General features: G+C 40.9%; 1 protein-coding gene across 2 annotated transcripts in view; it reads left to right on the top strand.

The window, feature by feature from the left end:
• The window catches only part of LOC101484847 (zinc finger protein GLIS2), a 30,418-nt gene that overhangs the window by 3,208 nt on the left and 3,603 nt on the right, over positions 1–23,607 (top strand). The window contains exons 2-6 of one of the 2 annotated variants that reach the window (XM_012924079.4): positions 15,415–15,603; positions 17,117–17,289; positions 19,610–19,795; positions 22,071–22,204; positions 22,995–23,113. In XM_012924079.4, coding sequence (XP_012779533.1) covers positions 15,438–15,603; positions 17,117–17,289; positions 19,610–19,795; positions 22,071–22,204; positions 22,995–23,113 — 778 coding nt within the window. In that variant the 5' untranslated portion in view covers positions 15,415–15,437. Of the gene's footprint in view, positions 1–15,414; positions 15,604–17,095; positions 17,290–19,609; positions 19,796–22,070; positions 22,205–22,994; positions 23,114–23,607 lie in introns of both variants that reach the window. The other variant, XM_004569083.4, reaches the window with a different exon arrangement.

Genomic DNA, 23,607 nt, shown 5'->3' with positions numbered 1-23,607 from the left:
CAGATGTGATAGGACGGTAGTCAGAAGAAAAGAAAAGGAATAAAACATAAGAAAGGGAGTGTGCAATACAAAAAAGTGCAGCAAAAAAAAGACAAAAGGAATGAAGGAAGAAAGCAATTTAGCCAAAAAAAGAGACTGACTGAATGAGTTATTTAATAAGTGGAGTAGTCCAGTGATGAGCCAAGAAAAAAAAAACAGTTTGGGAAAGGAAGCAATCCAAGGCCAGAAAGACGGGATAAAAAAGAAAGACGAAAGAAATGTCACAAAATGAAGGGAACAAAAATAAAGGCAAACAGGAATGAAAATGAAAATGGAGCAGACATGCGGCAGGAATAACCAAAGAATGAAGATGAGGGTGGAGGAAATAAGAAAGAAAACAAGGAAAAGAGATGGAAAAATAGTCAAAGAAAGAAAAGAAGGACAAAGGTGAATAAAAGAAGCAACAGGTAAAAGAAAGAACAACCAAAACTGTTGATGTATCACTGAAAAGGGACTCGAGGGAGATTTGGAGGGGTTCTCTCTTACTCCTCCATCCCTCTCTTCCTTGGACCTCCAGCCCTCCTGTGGCCCTCAACCTGAAACCATCTGAAGCCCCCTGCGTGGTTGCTGGCCTCAGGCCTCTGTTGTCTCCATACTTTCCCTGCTGTTTGTACATGATGGGTTCAGTCGGTTCAGTCCAGCTATAAAAGCACCACTCCCCTTCTTTCTCCCCTGCGGCACAGGCAGGAGTTAGCAGGCCTCATATGGGAAGAGGAGGAAGAGGAGGCCTCACTGGTTCTCTTCATATCCTTCGCTTTTTCCCCCTTCTCCTCTTCTGTGCTCCGGTCTCCTTTCCTCTCCCACTTGGCTTGTTGGTTGGTTTGCGGTAGCATTTTCAGGCCTAGCCCTGGACGAGACGTTCATTTTTCTCCTCTTAGTTTCAAACCACTAACTAACCACTGGCTCCCTGCATCCCCCCCACTCCTCTGCATCTAAGGAATGTCTTATTCACCTCCTCTCTACGTCTCTCTTCTCTGATTCTTACAAGCTAAAGCGCACATGCGTTGGTGCCAACATCTGCAAAGATACACACATGTATCTTTGAGCATACATGCTTTGAGCACACATGGCGTTACTTTTGCCAACAGGCGGACACGATTCGGCAACCCCACGTGAACACACACACACACATTTTGACACACAAAAGCCCCCCCCGGACCCGTCAGTATGTGCCGACCACCTGTGAGGGTACACACACAGCCATAAACCTCCCTTTCTTCTCTCCCTCTTTTCCATTATCCTCCTGAGAGCCCAGCGCTGGGGCCTTCGCTTCCAATCCAAACATAGACCAAATTCCGAAAACCCCGACTCAAACCCCCCCCCCCCCCGTCTCTCTCTCTCATTTTCTCCTCTCCCACCCCTCTTTCTTTCTTTTGGGTTTGTGTTTGGAGGAAAGAGGCAAACGAAATGCTGGCCTCAGTGAAAAAGCCCTGGCAGAGCGAGGGAGTGAGTTGTGAGGTAGAGAAAGAGAGGAAACAGCCTTGTCTCCTCAAGGTTGGGAATTATGATTGTAAAGGGGGCTCAAGTGCCGTCGCAGATGGGCGTAGGATCTTGTTCTGTGTTCAAGTGGCCTTAGATGTAGACAACAATATGATGACTGTTTATTTTTTTTTCTTGTGGCTACTTTGATGATGTTAAATTTTGCGTAGGTGTCAGTCTCAACAAATCTCTAGGTCTGCTAGGAAGCCTACATGAAAGATTGTTGGCTTAATTGCTGCCCCTCCCTGAGCCAGGTTAGGTCGGAGGTGTCATCCTGTTAAAAGGGAGTTTTTTCTTCCCACTGTTGCCAAGTATTCACTCATAGAGAGTCGTTTAATTGTTGGGGTTTTCTCTCTATTGTTTATCTCCCTGTTATACTTCACTATATGAAACGTCTTGAGCCCACTGTTGTTGTGACTTGATCTGAACTGAATTTGACAAATGTGGTCAAGCAAAGATTCAACACTCTTTAAAACAGTTTCCCTTTTTAAAAGTGATATACTCAAACTAATGACACAAAGTAACATTTTGGAACTCTTTTGGTGGTCCACTACTTTTATTGCACATTCAAAACCATTGAAAAGTAGACCCAGAGGATCTAGATTCAGAATCAGAATGCTTTAATAATCCCTAAGGAAATTATGTCATGTTCATGTCTAGGGTCTTCTTGTTGCTTGATGCAAAGACTCCATCTGATCTCCAGGGTCTTTGCTATTAAACTGCGTGACACCATCTTGGAAAGCGCAAGTGCCTTCAGAAGAAAACCTTTGTGTAAGATAAGGAGTCTGACGAGGGATTTAAAAAGCACTCCAAACTTTTTTAATAAGTTATTCCACTGAAGGGAAAATCAAGTGGCACTGGTCAAAGGAGCTTGCAAAGAAAAGCGTCTGGACTTCTTTAAGTTGCTTGAAGACGTTTCACCTCTCATCCGAGAAGCTTCTTCAGTTCTAAGGTCAAATGGTGGGGAGTCCCAGATTTAAACCTAGTGGGAGTTTCCCCCCACAGAGGGACAAAAGGACCCCCTGATGATCCTCTAATCGCCTGAGCCAAGGTGTGAAACTGGGTGTGGGTCCCAATCAGCCAGAGTTTCGGGTATGGCTCACCTTGGCTCAGGCGAAGTAATGATGTAATTAAAGTTGTAATGTAATGAAATTAGCGGAGAGGTGAGGAACAGGCAAGGGTGGTGTTGACCCAGATCAGTGGCATTAAAGTTGAGATGAGAGAGATTGTTTTTATTGTTTCAGGACTAATCTCCACTTTTTAATGGACAACTTGCAGAGTTAAAATTATTACACTGTAAATCTGTATAACAGATTTGCTTTAATCTTGAAACAGTGAGAGCAATAAAGAGCTTGTAATCCCTGCCATATAGGAAAGTCAGTATCTCCACCTTAGATGCATAGAAAAGTAGGACAGTATCACCACAGTGAGTAGTAACAGAAAGAAAATGACCTCCAGCTGCTAGTGACAGAAGATTGTCTGGACTTAGTGAAAGGCTCCTCCAAACGAAATGGTGTCACCTCCTAGGTGAAGTAGTTTTGGAAATGCCCAAATGGGAGGGAAGACTGGGGAAGTCCCAGGATGTGCTGGAGAGATTATAATTGGCAGGCTCTGGAACATATCCACCCAGAAGAACTGGAGGTGATAGCGAGGGATAGGGAAGTCTGGACATTGCTGCTTACACTGCTAGGCCTGTGATGTGACCCTGTGGCTAAACATTTATTTCTCTCCTCAAGATCTTCCTTGCCTTTCTTCATGTGGGCTGTCCTGTCTACTTCCCCGTCTAATCTCCTTGGATATAGCCGCCTTCTTTTCTAAGGTTGCACAAAAAAACACCCCTGTTTTGGTTTCAGATTTGGTTCCTGTCATATTCAACTGTTTTTCACAAATCCAGAGAGAAAACTGGATGAAAATGTCAGTCTGCTTGTTTCCCACAGTGTGAGGAAGCCAACTTAGTAATGGATTGTTTTGTGGAATCTGGAAGGAATCTGTTGCAGTGATTTACCTATAGCTTAAAGGTAGCCGAACCTTGACTCTCTATTGAAATGTGTACAAATGGACTGTTTTTCTCAGGTGGCATCTGGCCCAACTCCTATACTGACTGGCACTCCTACAGGACTCATAATGTCTGCTAGCATTAAAACAAAATTAATTCTTCCTGCTCAATTCTCAGCTGACTTTTTTCCAGCTCATTACTCTGCTATTTGATGGAGCCTTTTTCCTTTCCCTCCCTCTTTGTTTCCTCAGCTAGAATGAGAGGAACGGTCCACAGTACAGCTGGGATTGGTTATTATTTACTGGCTTGGCACATACACGAGCACACGCATACGAAAGCACGCATGCAGAGACTCCCTCACACACACACACACACACACACACACACACACACACACACACACACACACACACACACACTCACACTCAGTGGAAACAAATTGGGTGAATCTGCTCTGCACGCAGGAATGTGAGGCACATGTGTTTGTGTGTTTTACGTCTGGATGACAGAGCTGAGGGAATGAAAGAGGGAGGCTGAGAAAGAAAGAGGAAAGAAGGACAAAGAAAAAACAAAAACTGAGGGAAAGGGAAAAAGAGAGACGGATTTCTGGGATGCAGACTGTGCTTGGCCTCGTCTGTCTCGCCTGACAAGGTTAAAAACACTTTTCTCGCTTTTCTTTCTGTCTTTCATTTCCCACATCCCTTCCCGTTTTTTCATCCTCCACTCATTCTTTTCCATCATCCTCCATTCTCTTTTTTCGTCCTCTTCTCCATCCGTGGTCTTTCTCTTTGAAGGTGGCAGTGGATGAAACGGTCAGGATGGAGGGCCCGTGGGTGGGTGTGGGGGTTCTGTTGCACCGTTGACGGCAAGGAATTACAGAGAGGCAGAGGGGAGAAGTGAAGTCTATGTTGATCTTGTCCTGCTGCCAAATGGTGGGATGGTGGTAGCGGATGTGTTGCAAGGCATTATGGGTGGGGGTTCTGAACGAGGTGAAGAGACAGATGTAAGAGACTAAACTAAAATATAACGAGAATGAAAAGTAAAAAGTTAATAATTTCAGATTGAATCGAAGACTGCTGCTCATAGGGTTCGATCGCAGGCTCACAATCTGCTGGTGTTCCCGTGTACGAGACAGAAGCGGGACAGAGCGTTTCAGTCTGTGGCTCCTTGACTTTGGAACAGTCTCCCACTGTAATTACATTTAGCCGACTCTGTGGACTCAGTTAAAAACCTTTTTGTCTAACCAGGCTTTTTGTTGATACTTTTACTTTTTCTTTATCTTGTTTTTTGTGTTGTTTTTGCACCATTTCATTGTTCAATTTGAAAGGTATTTGACAGTGTGATCCCTTACATGTCAAAATGCTACTGAATTGTTGTTGTTGTTGTTTTTTAAACTTTTATACATGGGTATTTTTTGTAACAAAGATTTTCTGCTAAAAAAATGATCTCACTTGATGTCAAGAGAATTCCTAAGCAACAAGTGGCAACATAACCTATCCGGTTGTTCAGTGATGACGCGACGAATCCTACTTCCGGGCCTAAAGTAGTCTGCGTTTAATATGGCTTTTGTGTTGTTAACATGTTTAATGTTATGTATTTTCTTCTATTTGATCTCAAAAAGCTCCTAAAACAGTCAGTGATCCCTGTTGACCTCCCTCGGCTTTTATTACCGCTAATCATTTATTGAAGCTCAGTTTTTAAAACCTTAGGATGTAACTACAGCCCAGCCCATGCAGCAGTATATGAATGACTAACCTCGTATTATATGGATGGATTATCTCAGTTGTTCTCCTGGCTGAAGTTTGGTCCTTTTACAGCATCCTGCCATGCGATTACATTTGTTTCTGACCACCGAGAACACTCACGTTAACTTTTATCGAGTGGAAAAAAAGTTAGCTTATTTATATTATGCTAACATAGCTGTGTCGCTAGCGGTCACGTAGCACATCATTATATACCAGCTAGCCCAACTTCAGTAACCCTACAAACGTCACTGCTGTTTAGTTTTCTGTCTTCATTTATGCTGGAAGTGATAACAGAGCTGTACGTTTTAATTTGTTTCCAAAACCCCGCAGTCAGGACATGCTATATTGTATTTAGATAGAAGCTAGCGAGCTAACTCCCTGCTAACTTCTAACTCCGTTAAATGTCATAAGTTCCGTTTTCATGGATGCCTGGATGTTAAACTCAAGTGTTACACCTGGTAGAGCAGAACGCTGATCATTTTATTAAAGATGAAAGACTTTAGACAGTTTTTCAACTCTCAGTAATGCCACAGTGATCGTTTGATACATGGAGCTGCAGCGGAGTTTAGACCCAGACACGGCTAGTGACGTCAGACTGAACAACCGGATTGCTGATCATCAAAAAAAAAAAAAAAAAAAAAAAGAAGAATATAAATTTACATGTGGACATGATGTTCATGGACTTTGTGAAAATCTTCACCTGGAAGAAGGTTGTTTTTTTTCCCATTTTCAGTCACATAGAATGCAGTTTATGTGTGGACGAGTGGCCAAAAAGGCTACCAAAATACCAAAGCACATGTGGACAGGTCATAAATACGACGATGAGCCTCAGATGATGGAATAAACACATTCGCTGTTACATTAGAATATGCTATTTTTAGATTGATGAAAAGAATTGCCCGACACACCCTTTAACAGAGTAGTGAACTCATTGGAGGTGTTTTATTGCTTCCATGAATGTGAGCATTTATCATCAGAGAGTGCATGTGAACATCGATGCAGAAGTTCACATGCCAGTTTTTGTGCCTGCGCAGACTCAGAAAAAAACAGAGTACAGCATGCCAGCTATGCATCGACCCTTTAGCTGGACTTCAGTGAAGTGTAACAAGAATGCCTCTTTGTGGCATTTGTGTTCATGTCCAAAACCAAGTATAATTAAACCAAAACCACCGTGAGATCAACATATCTTTTGGAAAGATGTTGCTGCTATAAAAAATTTGACTAGCATCTATTTGTCATAAAGTGCATGCTTGGGGCGCTGTGTCTGTGCTAATTACTAACTAATTAATTACAAATAATTATGAATTCGTTTTTACAACATAAGGCATGGGCTGAGTCAGACAGGTAGATACAAACAATGATTTAATAAGTGAAACATGCTCACTTTGCCCTCATGTGGTTTAATTACTGGCAGTGATGAGCATGTTCTGAGTTAACTAAGCCATTCATCTCCCCCAATGTTTTTGATTCTTTTAGGCCATGCATATGTTTTAACATGCAGTGTGAATGAGTGCTCTGTCTGTATGATTTTCTATAAGTGGTTTTTATAAGCTGTATTACTGCTATGGTGTTATGGTTATGCGTATTCTGTTGTGTTCAGAGTTTACGTACGGAAGAATAGAAAATTTTATACTCTGATTTAAACCATATGGGGATGAAACCCTCAGCTTTTTGTCAACAGGCCAATAATTTGTCCCTACATTTACCACTGACAGAAACTTTTCATAAGGACAGATAATACATAAACCATAGCCATCTATTATAGTGATTCACTTTTCTAAACTAATACACAAAACATATTAAACTCTGCATCAGTGCAACTGCTGCACATTTCAGATATCTGATGAAACAGACGTAAAAAGTAAGTAAACAGTGAGCAATTTCTGTTTCTTACACTTGCAATGAGCAAAACAATCTCAAAACACAAAACAGACGTACTATACCAGTGTGGGCCTACTTTATAAAGCTGAGCAACACAGGCTATTCTTTAAGCTGCAGGTAGAGGTGAAGTGTCTGTTAACTTATTCATTTAAATCCAATATTCATTCTTCTCAGAATAATGGTTCTTTCAGAGCTAATTGGCTGATTAAATGTTCATCAGTTAGCTACTTCCTTTGTCTGCTTGCTGCTTGGTGTTGAGCGAAGAATGAACTGTTGGTTTAATAAACCATTTGGTTGGTCAGGGAGGAGTACGAGTGTACAAAGGGAGTGAAAAGCTCTGGAGTGATTTGGTTTGATATGGTTAAAGTGAAATCAAATCACCCCTTTTTCTTGCATTCATTTGACCCATTTCATTAATGTAAACACAAAGGAGTGGTTTCAGAGTGTTTCTTGAAAAGAGTTAGATTTGACAAAATTCTTAACACTGAAGAATTAGAGAAGAAAAACAGACCCTCTTTAACTAAGGAGTAAGAACCGTTCAGTTAGTACAAATATGCTCTTAACTTCCACCAGCATGAAGTTTACTATACATGGTTATGTTCATCTTTGAGTTATGAAGGGATAAACTGTAACGAGGGGGGTTTATCTTTTATTACAGCTCTTCCTCAACTGATCTTTCCATTTATAAAGCTCCTATCTGATTAACGCCCACCCACCCCATGTGCTCTAAGTGGGGGAGTCTTAAATAACTCTCCAGCATTTTCCTCCCAGGGCCTATCTTCCAAAATGTTCAGCAATTTTTTTATATATGATAAAAAAACAGGTATCCCATATTTTTGCAATAAACACACATATTTCACTGCCTAATGTCCCTAAATGTGATTTTCAGCATTCTGGATGCTGTTTAAGAACCTGTTGATCGAGCTTGTTCCACTTTGTTTATTTTAAAGCAAATGTGACTCTTTGGTCATAGCTGCACTGGAGTCTGTTTGGGATTTAAATATAAAAAAGCAAAAACTATTGTGTATTTGGCATCTGACACAAATGAATAATTAACTTGCAATCGAATAAAAAATGCTTCCATTAGTGTTAGCTACACCACTATTGTACTTTCTACATATGATGCGTGTCGTGTACTTTATGGTCAGAAAAGTACATGTCAGTGAAAAAGTGCCTTGAACCTGCACACTTTCTAATGGTTAGCAGGGGGCGACTCCTTCAGGTGCATTAAGAATTTTGGTTCTATGACAAAATGACTCTCTGTTCCCTTGCTCTTTATACAAAGTAAACATTTTGTTTAAAGATCAAGTCCTTTCATCCTTTCATCTACTTTGAAAGTATGATAAAGCAGGTTTGGTTCATTCATTGTTATGCTACCTAGTGTATATAACAGAGGTTTTTTTTAAAGGGCATTGCTGACAACCATATGGTTGATTTTAACACAATACATATGGTGAAGAATTATGTTAAAAGTCTGTAAATTTAGTAGACATGGAAGATGTTTTTGTAACAGGTTAATAACTGTTATTACTTGTGACAGCTGAGGTCACTACTAAGGGTGTTTTCACACCTATAGATTGTTTAGTCTGGTCCGTATAAGTTGATTAATTTGTAACTGTAACAAACCCACAGCAGACCTGGGTGCACGTTCACGTTCGCTGTGCAGGTGCGTCTGCCTTCCCTGCACAGCACCGCAAGCCCCGCCCCGCCACAGTAACCTTGTAGCTCTTTTGTTTTGTAGATTTGATTTCTTTTCACACAGAGAAAAATCAAAATGAACTCCAAGCAAAACTAAATGCATCACTACAAACCACGAAAAAACGTTCAGCTCGCTTCTTGTCCAGATGTGTCTGGGGTGGGAGCAACAAAAGTAAACCACTGATTGTACCTTAATTGTACCTTAATTGTACCTTGGCACATCCCAGAAAAGCAATCCAAGGTGGTTTTTAGTTCAAACTTGTAATGTACACCTGGTAGTTGGTTCAGATCGTGGTCGGCTCACGTTCACACTATAAATGAACCACTCTGGAGTTAATTAGGGTCTTGCTTTCGCTCCTCACCTGAGTGTGATTACCATGTTCACACCTGCACAAATGAACTGCACCGAGGGAGGAAACAAACCCGAGTTTGATTTAAGCGGACTAAACACCAGCAGGTGTGAAAACACCCTAAGGAACAGATTTCTAAATACAATTTGTATTAGCAATAACAGTTTACTAGAAGCACTGGAGGATCATTGCTGGTGGCATTTCAGACAGTATCAAGTGTGCAACACTGCAGCTTCCAATGAAGTTGACTCCCTGATTATTGAAGTTGTTGAATGTAAAAACAAACCCTAGGACCTAGTCATATAGGCCTACAGACTGGTCAGCGACCTCTCCTGGAAATCTTTGGTTGGTTGGAGAAAAAATATGCATTCCCCATTCATTGGTGAGTAGTTGCAAAGTAGGTGTTACACCAACAATCCTCCTTGTGATCCATGATGTTGCAAGCGCTCGCTAACCAAGCAGTCAAAATGATGCCTGTTTTCAATGGCTACTAACCATTTTCAGCTACTGATGACCAGCATCCTCCAGCACCCACTCGCCAACCTGTTGGGGAATACCCAGTTTTCTGTAATAACCTGTGTTTGGCAGGGGGACTTGGACTAGTCTCTAAGGCTCCGTCACTGGGCCTTTAGCGATCAAGTTCACCTATGGTCAGTCAGAAACCTCTAGCAACCCCTCACCATCTGGTTGGGGAATATATATTTTCCTCTAGCAGCTGGCGGTTGCCATGGAGTTTCTGATCTGTCTCTTGGGCTGACTGGGGCTTTAATTCAAGGAATTAATAGGAAAAGCATTGTTTGTGTGAGTGAATCTGAGCTTGAATAAACAGCACTGTTCAACTTTTAAAGTTGGGTTTTCTAATGTGCACTTCTTGTCATGACACTTAGCAGCTCAGCCCTTTTGGAACAAATTTTTTGGTAAAGTGAGCAGCTACTTCATGCCTTTCAAAAGTCTCCCTATAGACAGCAAGAGTCAGAAGTAAGCTTATTGACGTATAGAGATGTGAGATTTGTGGTATGTTTCAAGTGAAAAAAAGACAGTCGCTGATTCCAGAAGTTACACCCGCCCACCCCCCGCTCCCCCTCCCCCTGACAGTCGCCACCACTCCCTTCATAAGTGGTGTAGACGCCAGTGTCAGTATGAGAGACACTGCAGGCTCTACTGGTAGCTATTGCAGACTTGCTCGGTACAGTTGCATCACTTTGTGCTGCCGAGATGCAAGAGAGAGAGAGAGAGGGAAGGCCGAGACGTGCCGAGACAAATAATGGGAAAAGTGTGAGGGGAGGAAAGGGTGGGAGCCCATGTCTGACTCCCACAGTTTCTGTTTTCTCCTTGCCATTTTTCATCGCCCACTCGCTCTCAGTCTCCCCGCACTGTTGCCGTTTTTCTCTCTCCTGAGGGAAGTTCACCCTCGTGAATGCTGGCACAGAGCGCGCGCCGTGAATCAGAGTTGACATCATATAAAACAACAGCGCAACTCATTCTCAAGTTGTGAACACTGACAGTAAATTTCCTTTTTGCTGCCGTGGCGGTGAAAAGAAAAAAAAGCCGCTTGATTGCAGCGGAGGTGGTTTTGTTTTTGTGACTGGAGTTTGAAATGTGATATAGTCATTAGTGTTTTGGATGATCTGCACAGTTTCTCCGGCCCTCGAAAAACATATTGTGCAACACTTGGACTTCAATGAGAAAAGAAAAACTCGTGTTTGTCCTCTTTCTTTAAAAGAAAAACAAACTTGCCTCCAAGAACTTGTTTACCTCCAACTCACCACAGAGTGTGTGGTAAGAGGAACCCCCCGCTGCTTCCTCCATGCTTCTCAACAACCTTTCTATGTCCTTAGAAACCCTTTTTTTCTCCCTAATGCAAACCAGTTGTTTTGTTTTTTTGTCCACTGCTGTTCAAACAGGTGTCCAATTTCATTTCTCACGAGGGCACCTCGGCCTCTTTTCTTTTTGTCTCTGTATGCCTCCACGTCACAAAAACAAAGCCTCCTATCATCCTCACTGTTGCGGCGGTCTTGCATAATACCTTATAAGGACACTGAGTGGAAGATCAAAGAATATATAAACCTTAGAAATCAGGCCTGACGTTGTTCCTGGAGTGATGGACTGGCTTAAATCTCTTTCTCTGTCTGCTGCCTTGTTGAACCTGATTCCTCCTCATCCTGACAGCTAGTTTTTCACACGTGGAACAAGCATAGGTCTAGAGTAAAACATAAAAAAAACAATCATTGAATACCTACACTGAAAAAGGTTTTTACTTCAAGACTGTGAAGTCCATGCCTGATCCAAAGCTTTACAGTCTATCTTCTCAGTTATTAACACTGTCATTTCATGTCATTGTATCTTGTTCGATTTGAAGGACAGAACAGGAATAAAAACAAGTCGTGAAACTGGGGAGAAATAAAAGAAGGGAGCTCAAAAATGCACTGGAGAAGAAAAAGTAGGAGAAAAGGAAAAGGAGTGGGAGGTACAGAGAACAGGAGAGGTATGCTCCGCTGGAGGACTGGGAGAGGAAAACCGCAGGAAGGAGTGAGAGGGAGGGAAGTAAAGCGAGCGCACGAGAGAGAGAGACAGGGGAGGAAAAATAAAAAAATAAGAGAGAGGGAGAGGCCACATCGGGGCACCGTGGAAGCAAATGTTTCCTGTGAGAGGAGGACAAACTCTCATGTGTGGGTGTGTTACACCTGAGGGGAGGGGATAAACTGTGTGAGCATATGTGTGTGTCTGCTTTGCTTCATATATAATAGCGTCAAAAAATCGAACAGTCAAAGTGGGATTTGGATGAGTCTAATAACGATTTGTGTGCTGAGAATACACACAGCATCAGCAATCCAGTCTGAGTGTAAACCAGTACGTATTTCCATGCAAAAATGTGTAAGCAATGCACTTTGTGTGTATGCGTGTTTGTCAGCTTGCCTCCCTTGTAAGAATTATGGGGTTCTGACAGGCATATCTAACCACTGTGTGAGGACGCTCCTGACTTATGAGGTGTTTTGGATTTCAAACAAATGGGTTTAATGTAGGTTGGTTTTAAGCATAACTTTGTTGTTGAAGGTTTGAGGAGTGGTGCCATCTTTCAGTGAGGGACAGTATGGAAAGACCATACAAAGACCATACCAGTATGTACTATACTGTATAGGACAGTGAGTGCATGCACTAGTGCACAAGTATGTACATATGCTTGACTGTAAGTCTGCAAATAGTCAAACGATGTGTTTTTGTAGGCAGTGGAGGATCCATAAGTGGATCTGGGCGTGCTGCCCAAATGCAGGTCACTGAGGGGAAAAAAGGGGGTGGACCCGTTGGGAGGTTGGGGGCTCATGTGTGGTTATGAGCCATACACATGTCTACTGGTGTGACATATGGTCCTGAGTGTGCGTGCTGTTACAGTACCTCCAAATAGCTGTGTGCGTGTGAGAGAGAGAAGTCAACAAGGTTGCTGTGGAATGTGAAACTTAGTGTGGTGAGGTAGCTGGCAAGCCGACAGGAGGACCTAAACACTGACTTCATTGTGGTTTAGCCTCTGCCTTATATTATGTCGGGGGATTGTGTCGGTGATTGTGGAAGAATTTGCGGCGACAGCAAGTTTAGAAGTTAAGGAGGTGTACATGTAGCTGGAAGGTTTAATCCAGCCGGTGAAAGTAAATTAAGAATGCTCTTGCTGCCAGCTATCATTAAAGAGTCATATGGTGAGACACACTGTGGAGCTTTTGCAGTTGTGTCACAAAATGCACTTACAACCCACGTCTGGCGCCAGTTAGGAGTTCCACTGGAGGCAAACACTGACTAAATGCAGTTTAAATACTGTTGTCTTTGAAACGGATACCTGCAAACATTTCTGCACTGTGGGTGTAAGATTTTAAGTGAACTCTGCAAAGTAGAAATGTTTTCAAACTGTCTTTTTTGTAGGATGGGGAAATATTTTTATTTTACCATTGTCTTGTCTGTATGCTAGGGTTGCAATTAAACGCAAGGGCTAACAGTTAAGCCTGGTTCGGTCTTTTTTCTTTTCTTTTCTTTAAAGTAAACTTGCAATTAGCAACATATATATCAAAGTTTTGAATGAGGAAACACCTGGCAACTTGATGCACTATGGAAAGAAGGCAAGCTGGTGGAGGCAGTGTGTTGCTACGAGCAATGTTGCTGGTAAACCTCGGGTCCAACCATCCATGTAGATGTTATGTTGACACGTACCACCTACTTAACCATTACAGACCATGTACACGCTTTCATGGAAATGGTATTCCCTGATGACTGTGGCCTCTTTCAGCAGGATAATGCTGGAGCAAAGATAGTTCAGGAATGATTTTAGGAGCACAACGATGAGTCTAAGGTTTTGACTTGGCCTCCAAATTCCCCAGATCTCAATTAAATCAAGCATCATTGGGATGTGCTGGACGAACAAGTCTGAGCCGTGGAGGCCCCACCTTGCAATTTACAGGACTTAAAGTATATGTTGCTAACATCTTGGTGTCACATACCACAGCACACCTTCAGAGGTCTAGTGGAGTCCATGACTCGATGTTTGGAGCAAAAGGGGACCAGCACAATATTAGGCAGGTGGTCATAATGCTATGACTGTTGAGTGTATATCTATGTTATAGTTATGTATGTATAACATAGAGTAGATAAACCTCATGAACTCATGAAAGAATAAAGTTACGTTGAAACCAAGCACACCATTGTTTTTCTTGTGACATTACCAATACGTTTGATGTGTCACATGGCCCTCTTCCTATTGAAAAAACAAAAGTTCGATCCAAGATGGCCGACTTCTAAATGGCCACCATGGTCACCACCCATGTTGAGGAGTTTGCCCCCTCACATATACTAATGTGCCACAAACAGCACTTTAATATCACCAACCATTCCCATGTTATTACGGTGTATCCATATAAATGGCCCACCCTATATATAATACCAAATGTAATTCAACATTAGATGAGCTTTTTTTGACATCGCGTACACACTCCCACTGACACGGAGTGAATAACAGCTGTGGAATTCTCAGGTGCAAAAATGTCGTGTATTGCGTTGACTTTCCCGGCAGCTGTCAAGCATTTCACTGCGGGTTTGGTCCAAGAATTTCCCCTCTTTGGTTTTCTGCTGGGAGATTTTTTTTCTTTGCAGCACATATCTGCGTCTTGAGTCATTTAGTCTAACAAGAACCCATGAGTTTAGTCGTTGGCTGGGATAACTTTTGTCGCATGCTTCACCCAGAGTATCATACCATCAGAAGTGGAAAACTACTGAAAAGTCTAGTTTAGGCCCTCGAGTGTTCACCACAGAAATGCAGAGGATCAAAGTAACAGGCCCACATCATTATGATTTCCCCCCGGGAACTGAGCTACAACGAAAATTGACAACGAAAGAACTAAGCCCTGCTATTTTCAAATTGCCTTATTACAGAATACATGACCTAGAACAACTAACATTTGTAGGTAGTATGTTAATTAACAAGTATTCACAATTTAGTGAAGTGTCATCTAGACTAACTGTTACTATTACTTCAGTTTGTGGGATATTAAGTAGCTTTTTGTAACAGTTTTGTGACTGTCATTTTAGAATTTTTTTGGGATTATTGCAGAATTATTTCTCATTGCATCTGGAAGTCTAAATGTGGATGCTCTACTACTAAAGAGAGGAATATTGTTATCCAAATTCTAAGAGGGGAATGATAGCTGATGATACACCAGCGGATATCCGATGAAGAAAGATGTGTAACTCTGTACTATTTGTGTGAATGTTGAATCTCGAGAGCCTAAGAACCTGGGTCAAGAAAAACGGATGATTTTAGTCATACAACTCACTTTATTGAGTGAATTAATTGAATTAATCGTATCTTTTAACTCATCTGTAGCTGTAAGATGTGCAAAATTATTTTTTTATTTAATAACCTGTTATATAGTCGTCCGTTAGCACGGTGGTGTGAAAGAAATGTCTCCCTGCGTGTAAATGAGATTGTTTTGATTTGTGGGTCCCAGGTATTTCTTTCCCAGATGAGTCAGAGTCATTTCAGAGTGTGGGGAGTTGTGGTTAGCACCCACAACAGACTCAGTATCCCTGAGTGTGAGAGAGAGAAAAGGGAAAAGAAATGTACAGATTTATTCCAGGAGGTTATTAAAAAAAAACACATTAGTAAGCAAGTCCTAATAATAAATTTGCTTTCATTGCTCTTTACTGAAATAAAGACACTTTGTTTGTTAACTTGTTTGTCTGTTGCTAGGTGGGCAACAATAATCGGCGGCCATGTTGTCTGTGGATGAGCCACTGGACTTGAAGCTTCCCTCAGGTCGCACAGACGGTCCAGGGATACTGGGAAAGAGGAGCTGCCCGTCCTCTATTTGTGCCCACATCAGCATCAAACGACTGCGGCTACAGTGCACAACTTTTCCATCGCCTCCTTCTTCTCCAGGTACGAGTTAACCTGGTAAACATCTGGCAGTTTTAGCATCACCGAAATAAATTCTCCATCATTTCTACTCTCCTAAATACACACATGACATGACTTTGATATTGTCATGGCGCAGTAATTAAGTTTATCACTGTGGTAATGCAATAGCGTAATAGGTTGATTCTCTGTCCTCACTTTCCTGGTAACCTATTATTGCAAACCCAGTGAACAGTAGCTCATTTGTGTCCTCGAGAAGATTGTCCCCATTTTTGTCAGTGCAGCTCATAACAAGAGGAGTGTGACACTGATATGAAGTGACCTAAAAAAAATACAGCACCTCTGTGACATTCACAAACACAATGGACTTTGTGTCTTCATTCTTGTGTCAGCTTTTGTGCTCAGCATTACTGCGTTGTGTGCTTCCGTCTCTGTTTAACACAGAAACACTGCTGTTGCTATTGATTAAAGGACCCATGGACAGAAAATAGAAACTGAGATTACAACAAATTTAGTTGGTTGGTTTGCAAATATAGTCTTAGGAAGGTTTCTGGAGAGCTAGGCAGGTAGGACGGGCTGAGAGTAGAGGGTGCAGGCAGAGGGGCTGAAGCTGGGGTGAGTGGTGAACCTGGGACAGAGAGAAGAGATTTTGAGCTTCACACAAGGAAAAACTTAAGCCCATATAAATAATAATAAATAGTCCATATATCACCATATAAAGAGGACCTAATCCATCATTCACAATGGATGCCGTGACTGAACTAATGAACAATGCCAAGGTCATCCCTTCCATGTTTATGGAAGCTCTTGTTATTAAAAGTCTCATTCACCCAGTCATGCACACATCCATACCCAAGTGCCTTGTCTAACATTTGCACATACACTCAGACTCTGAAGGATGGATTGGGGGCAACTTGAGTTTCAGTATCCTGCCCAATGATGACTTCACACGCAGTCTGGGGTAGACTGGGAATTGATCCACCAACCTTCAAACTGATAAATGGCTTGCTTTAACTACTGATGACAAACAAAGGGCTAGTAGCTATTGTGTGTCCAGTATGGATGAAGCACCATGCACTTACATTAATGAGTTCTGTGTGATTGTTTCAGATAGCTGCGATAATAACAAAATGAAATGGCCTGGGAGTCGCTTTGTGCAATTTTTTATGCGACTTTCTTCGTGTTTTGAAAAGTGCCTCATGATTTATTTATTACTTTTATTGTGATTGTTATAAAATCTAAGAAGAAGAAAGAACAAAATAAGTCAGAGGATTATAGAAATGTTCTACATGCCTCAATGAAATTGAAAAGGTATATTTAAAATATTTTGAAACATATTTAAAAAGAGTGAGCAGGGGTGTTGCTAAGACCGTGGCATTACCTGCAAACAATAACGCGTTGGTAAAATTACAGGGACATTTTGTGAAATGAACCTCAGCAAAGCAAGAAATCAATGAATCATGATACTGCGATGGGTGTAATAAGGATCCTGCTTTATCTCTAATCTCTAATCTAGATTCCCTGTCTTCCTCTCAAGAACGACCTGGGTCCTGCTTCACCCCTCCAGCCATGGACCTCAGCCTGTCCCCCTCCTTGCGCCATGCCTCTTCTCTCTCCCCATCCCCTTCCTCGCCATCCTCCCTCTCTCCATCCTCTCCCATGGAGTCCCCTCAGAGCAGCAGCAGCCCTCAGCCACACCTCTTCTCTCGGGTGAGTCCATGTGTTTGCTGGAGTGCACTAATGCTACCGCTCCTTGCGTTGCTGCACTTTGCAATTAGTGTGCAAACACGAAAGTTGTGTTTTGCTTGTTTCATCAGTTGACTTGGTAATGACTTCAATCTCTTGTGACATTCCAGAGAGGACATGGGGATTAAAAAGATTTGAATTGAGTGGCTGGGTGCAGTATACTTAGCATGCAGCATCAGACCGAATCAATACCTTGTATTAAGACCCATTTTTATAACAGCAATTTGTGAGCAGTGTATCAAGCTTGAAAAATGATTGTTGTCAAAAACTACATGTCAATTTGCGAGTCTAGATAGCGGTTGCTAGGATTGTGTGGATAGCGTTTTAGTTTGTTTAAAAATTAACGGGAGAAAAAAATGACATCTTCTATGTTGCACATTTGTATTGCCAAACCTCTGCTTCGAATTTTGTTGACCTTGTTGATCTTGATTTGAGATATCAAAAATCCTGCTCTTCACATACAAGGTCTAAAATAATCAGGCCCCATCTTATCTTAATGACCTTGTAGTATCACCGTATTAGAGCACTTCACTCTCGCACTGCAGGCTTACTTGTTGTTCCTAGATTATTTAAAAGTAGAATGGGAGGCAGAGCCTTCAGTTTTCAGGCCCCTCTTCTATGGCACCAGCTTCCAGTTTGGCTTCGGGAAACAGACACTATCTCTACTTTTAAGATTAAGCTTAAAACTGTCCTTAGCATATAGTTAGGGCTGGATCAGGTGACCCTGAATCCTCTCTTGGTTATGCTGTAATAGGTGTAGACTGCTGGGGGATTTGCATGATGCACTGAGTATTTCTTCTTCAACCACCTTTCTCACTCACTATGTTCATAGACCTCTCTGCATTGAATCACAGTTGTTATTAATCTCTGGCTCCCTTTCACATCACGTCTTTTGTCCTGTGCTATTTTGCTCACTCCAACCAGTCGCAGCAGATGTTCGCTCCTCCCTGAGCTTGGTTCTGCTGAAGGTTTCTTCCTGTTAAAAGGGAGATTTTTCTTTCCACTGTTGACAAAATGCTTACTCATAGAAGGTCATGTGATTGTTTAAGATCTCAGATAAGCAGAAGTGAGGCCTAGGAAATGGTAATCATTTCCCTGTGTCAGCACACTGGTCGGATTAAAATGCACATGCCCCTGAATTGATGTCTTAAAAGTATCAAAATGGATGAGATATAAAAAAAAGATCACCAACTGTGAAGCTGTTGTGAATGTGAATATAATTTTTTTTGTACAGAGATGTAGTTGTTACAGCTGGATTTTGGCATTTTACAAATGGGAGCGGAACCCAAGAGGACATTAATAGAACAGCGGTTTTTGGGACTACTAGCACCTGTACAGCTCACAAATGAATATTTTACAAGCTAACTGGTCTCTCAGAATGAACGCATGTGAGCATGTTTCTAAAACAGTTCCTTTAATGTTTGTCCAGCTTTTGAAAAACCCAGGAATGTCACATTCCCCTAACCTGAGCGGGGTTCATTACAAACACATGTGTGTTGCACTCATTTTAAAGACGATTGCAAGAATAAAAAGAATAATAAAAATGTTTTACAAGCACGCACTCCAGGTACGTGTATGTATTCATGTAATCACTTAATCTTCTGAACAGGCATGACCACAATCTTAGAATTCTCACACCGGTGACTAATCGTGGCTGAATGCGCTCCATTTTTCTTCGGCAGGACTGAATAGAAAAGTGATCCAGGGAGTGAATCTAATTTGCCGGTGCAGCATCTGCACACAGCCACGCAGTGATTGTGTCTAAATCAAATTTTAGCTGTGCTTTAATGGTGAAAACATCAAACACACAACTCCTTTAGTTACGGCACAAAATCTCCCTTCTTGGACCAGATTTATCATTTAGCAGAGAAAGTCCTCATTTTTACATTATCAAGCCCTTTTTCATTGTCATCACTGGATTTGCTGAAGTGTATTCTATAAATCAAAAAACAAATGCAGACCTTCAATCCCCATTTAATAAACATACATGTCATGGATGCAAAAGCTCTTAAATCGTACTTTAACACACTTGAAGTAAACACGATCAGAAGGAGTACATTATTATTTCACAACCTTCCTCCATTTCCTCTGATAGTTGTATCTTTCTAATGATCAAGCTCAAAGTGGCAGGCTTTAGTGTTAGGTCAGCTTCTTTCTTCATCGTTAACGGTGAAGTAAATTAAATTAATTATTTTTCTTTTCTTGTGAATAGCTAATGAACATCTTGCCTTTGTTGCCACAAAATTCTCTTGCTCTGACCTCTCTCTATCCTCCTCTGCTTTAGGAATCACCTTTTCACCGAGGTGTGGAACCTGGTGCTTCACCACAGGGCTATCCATTTTATGTCCCAGTTAGAAGTCCACCAAGAAGCTACAGCTTTCCCTCTTCCATGTTCATCAGTCAGACTAGAGAGAAGCCGGTTTCTCCGGAACCCTCCATGGATGCTCAGTTGGCCTGTCGTTGGATGAAGGTACGTGTAATTAAATATTGTAGGTTTAGTTATACTTATATATTAGTTATATGTTTATTGCATGCATTTTAGCAGAAGCTTGAGTCATATTATTTTGGCAGATAATATTATTAATCATGTGTCGCGCTTCAAACCCTACACTTAATAGCAGGCACAAGCAGTTTCTTCAATGAGGGTGAAAAAGAGCCTGCAAACATTACTCTGACCACTAAGTGGCGCTGGAAACAAAATATATAAAGCTGAGAGTTACAGAAAAAGAGGTCAGCGGGGATAAATGCTATCAGAGGTTACAGTATAAAAAAAATGAGTGTGGTGTGCGGTGTGATCTAGCAATAACAAATTAACCATTTTGGTGTGAAAAGGGATTTACTTTTTCATCTGTTTGTATAATTTTAAATAGATAAACTTTGTGTTTTTAAAAAAATATAGTTGGGTGAATTAAAAGGTCAAAATCAACCATTTCCTATATTATATTCTGGTGTTTTAAGAACTAAAGGATTAATAATTATGTATAAAAAATGAATGAAAAACAATGAAGTACCTTGATTAGGTAAACTGTACAAAACGTAACTCATATATCAGAACAACAGATGCTATGATTAATGGACATGCTCTTCAGTACGTCACACTTAAATTTATTACATACAGTAAGATCATCACGTCAGGCTAATAATAGCCAGAATCTCCCTTTTTGCTAGCAGCAGCAGTGTTCCTCAGAGTGTTTTCACCTGTTTTTTTATAGCTCTCTTACACCAAGCCACAGTTACCCATTAATACTCACATTCATACCGCACACAGAGCCATCAAAGTCACAGAAATGTATAGTTGTGTACTAAGACTAAGTTTGAAGATGGGATGAACCATAAATATGAAGCAAAGAAGAATAACTTTTTGTGATGATCAGCTTGCACACTTAAAGCTTGTGTCACACATTCATGGGGTTTGTGACTGTTGTGAATCCACAGGAAAAACTCTTTTAAAGATTTAGAGTTACCCATCAATAACATTATGTTTTTATGATGGCTTTATCCGAGCTATGAAATGATCTTTTTATACTTACACATACTTATTACCTGTCATTTAAACTGCAGTTGACTCTGCCAAAGTTATGTTTTTGATAGTGTTTGCTTGCGTGCCTGTATCATGTTATTATAGTTTGACACATGTCACATTTGACCTCTGACCTCACTTTAAATTTGGCATCTGCCTTTCCTTCAAGTAGACCCCAGAGCGTTTTATATCTCTTGATATAACCTCAAGCAAAAGATTACAAGCTGCCTATTTAGTTAGAAAGATACTCTCGTATAATATTATATAATAAGCTCAAGTTTATGTCCAGTTATTTACAAATCAATGCCTATTATCCACGACCTACTCCTACATTATATTAATTTAATTAGACAAAACATCTGTCATGCTACCTGATTTTTAGTGCAATAGAAACTTTTTAAAATAAATGTTTAAAATATACAAATTTATAGAAAATACTATTGCTGTGAAGAAGGACCACAAATGGACACACTGTATGGGTTTATTTTCCTTTTATTGCCATCACACACACTACTGACAGTCTCTTTGTCGTTTTTCCCCGGCTTGGCACCCACGCGAGCAGCTTCCAGCCACACTCTGACACACCTCCCCACTCTCTGCTCCGGCTTCACTAAAAATCAGACAGGAAAAGAGAGAGAGCTCATTAACTATAACACCACACACGTGTCCCACCAACCTCCCTGGCACTGCCCCTTGAGCTCACTGCACCACCCCTCCCCTGCAGCTGAGCCAAGGACCACACCTCTGCCACAATCGCCTATTGGTTTGTTTTGTCTAGGATGATTCTGCTTTTTCATTTTATTTTTTAATTTACATTAAATTTACAGATATAAAATCCATATCCTGGGACAATGCAGAAAATTCTAGAGACAGAGGCTTATTTTCTCTTTGAATCAGAATCAGAATGCTTTATTAATCCCTAAGGAAATTGTGTGGGTTACAGTTGCTCCAAGACAGTAACAGTAAAAGACGAAACTATTTAAATAATACAATATGTTACGGAGTTTACAAATTTAGGAAATAGCACCTACTGTACTGAACTGTGGAACTGTAGATACTTTGACAAAGGTTGCTTTTAATGGTATACTGTTCAAACATTTTCAATTAAAAAGAAAGAGTGACATAAGAAGAAAAAAACATCAACTGTTTGTGTGAAAGTTTCCTAAAAAGGTCACAATCAGGTTTCTTATCAGCCATGTGCTTCATTCCCTCTTTTGCCCTTCAGTGCCACCTGCTGTTCGATTCACTGCAGGACCTGGTGGATCACATCAACGACTTCCATGTCAAGCCCGAAAAGGATTCTGGATACTGCTGCCAATGGGAAGGCTGTGCTCGAAATGGGAGGGGCTTCAATGCAAGGTATTCTGTGGCTTTATTCCATTGTCATGAGGATGACACAAAGCATATTTCTCATAAAAATTATACCAGTCTCTAAGCAACAGGTGTTAAAAGCAATGTAATTTCCGGTACCCATCTGCGAGTCGCTTGGTACCGGGCCGCGACAGTTGAGGCTTGAGTGCGAAATTTATGGTTCTCAGGGTTTTTATTGGTTTTTAGCGTTGTTTTAATTTTTATCATTTTTATTGTTAACTCGGTTTCCCTGGGTCTTTTCCCGTATATCATGAATAAATCTTCTTTTTTTGGTACCAGTACTGATTTTATTTTGTTGTATTTATCCGCGACACATTAAAGCCAGTCTGTGAAAATATTGTTGGACATAAACTGGTCCGTGGTGCAAAAAAGGTTGGCTGCCTTAAGAAACAAAGAAATGAAAACATGCTAGCAATAATAGCTTTGAATCCAGTGTGACAGGTCATCAGAGCGAGTCATGATCTTTTCAATATAATGTCAAAATCAAATCACTTTTATTGTCACATCACATGTGCAGGTACATTGGTACAGTACATGTGAGTGAAATTCTTGTGTGCGAGCTTCACAAGCAACAGAGTTGTGCAAATACAATAATGTAAACAAGCAAAATACAAGAATGGCTACATCTGAAACTAATAAATGTAAGCATCATATGTCAGGCTTCCAAGATAAGACACATTTGAATATCAGCAGCCACATCCTAGGTAAAAATGCTGAAAAAAATAAAAACGGCTTGATCTTGATTGTAAATGTGTGTCTTATTTGTTATGATTTCTAGGTATAAAATGCTGATTCATATCCGCACACACACCAATGAGAAGCCACACCATTGTCCCACCTGTAACAAGAGCTTCTCACGTCTGGAGAACCTGAAGATACACACTCGCTCGCACACAGGTGAGTTCAGTCCCATCAAAACCAGCAATGACTTGAACCAGTCATTCTCAAACTGTGGTATGCATACCACTGGTGGTACGTGGGCTCCCTCTAGTGGTACACGGGAAGATTCCAAAAATATTTTAAGACTAAATAATATAGCATGTTCTGACTGAGTGATTTCTGAAATAATAAAACGTACAACTCTGCTATCACTTCTGTCATAAATGACAGACTTTACTCTAATAATGTAAAGAAGGAGCAAATTAAACCTTTTGAAAAAAAAGGAACGTCCCAGTGAGGCTATTACAAAAGGCGACCATTAAGGCGACCATGGTCAATGGCGACCATTGACCATTAAAAATAAAGTATTTTATATCTTTTGTTCTTATGCAGTATTTTATTTTGTTCTTTTAAAAAGTGTCACATCGGAATAACACTTTCTTCTTTGTTCCTTTCCTTGTTGAGCAATGACACACCATGAATCTCAAGAGTTAGAAACAAACTGACAACAT

Source organism: Maylandia zebra, linkage group LG6 (genome assembly GCF_041146795.1).
Source record: "Maylandia zebra isolate NMK-2024a linkage group LG6, Mzebra_GT3a, whole genome shotgun sequence".
Lineage (NCBI taxonomy): Eukaryota > Metazoa > Chordata > Actinopteri > Cichliformes > Cichlidae > Maylandia > Maylandia zebra.
Note: the sequence above shows the minus strand (reverse complement) of the source record. Positions and strands in the feature narration are given on the sequence as shown.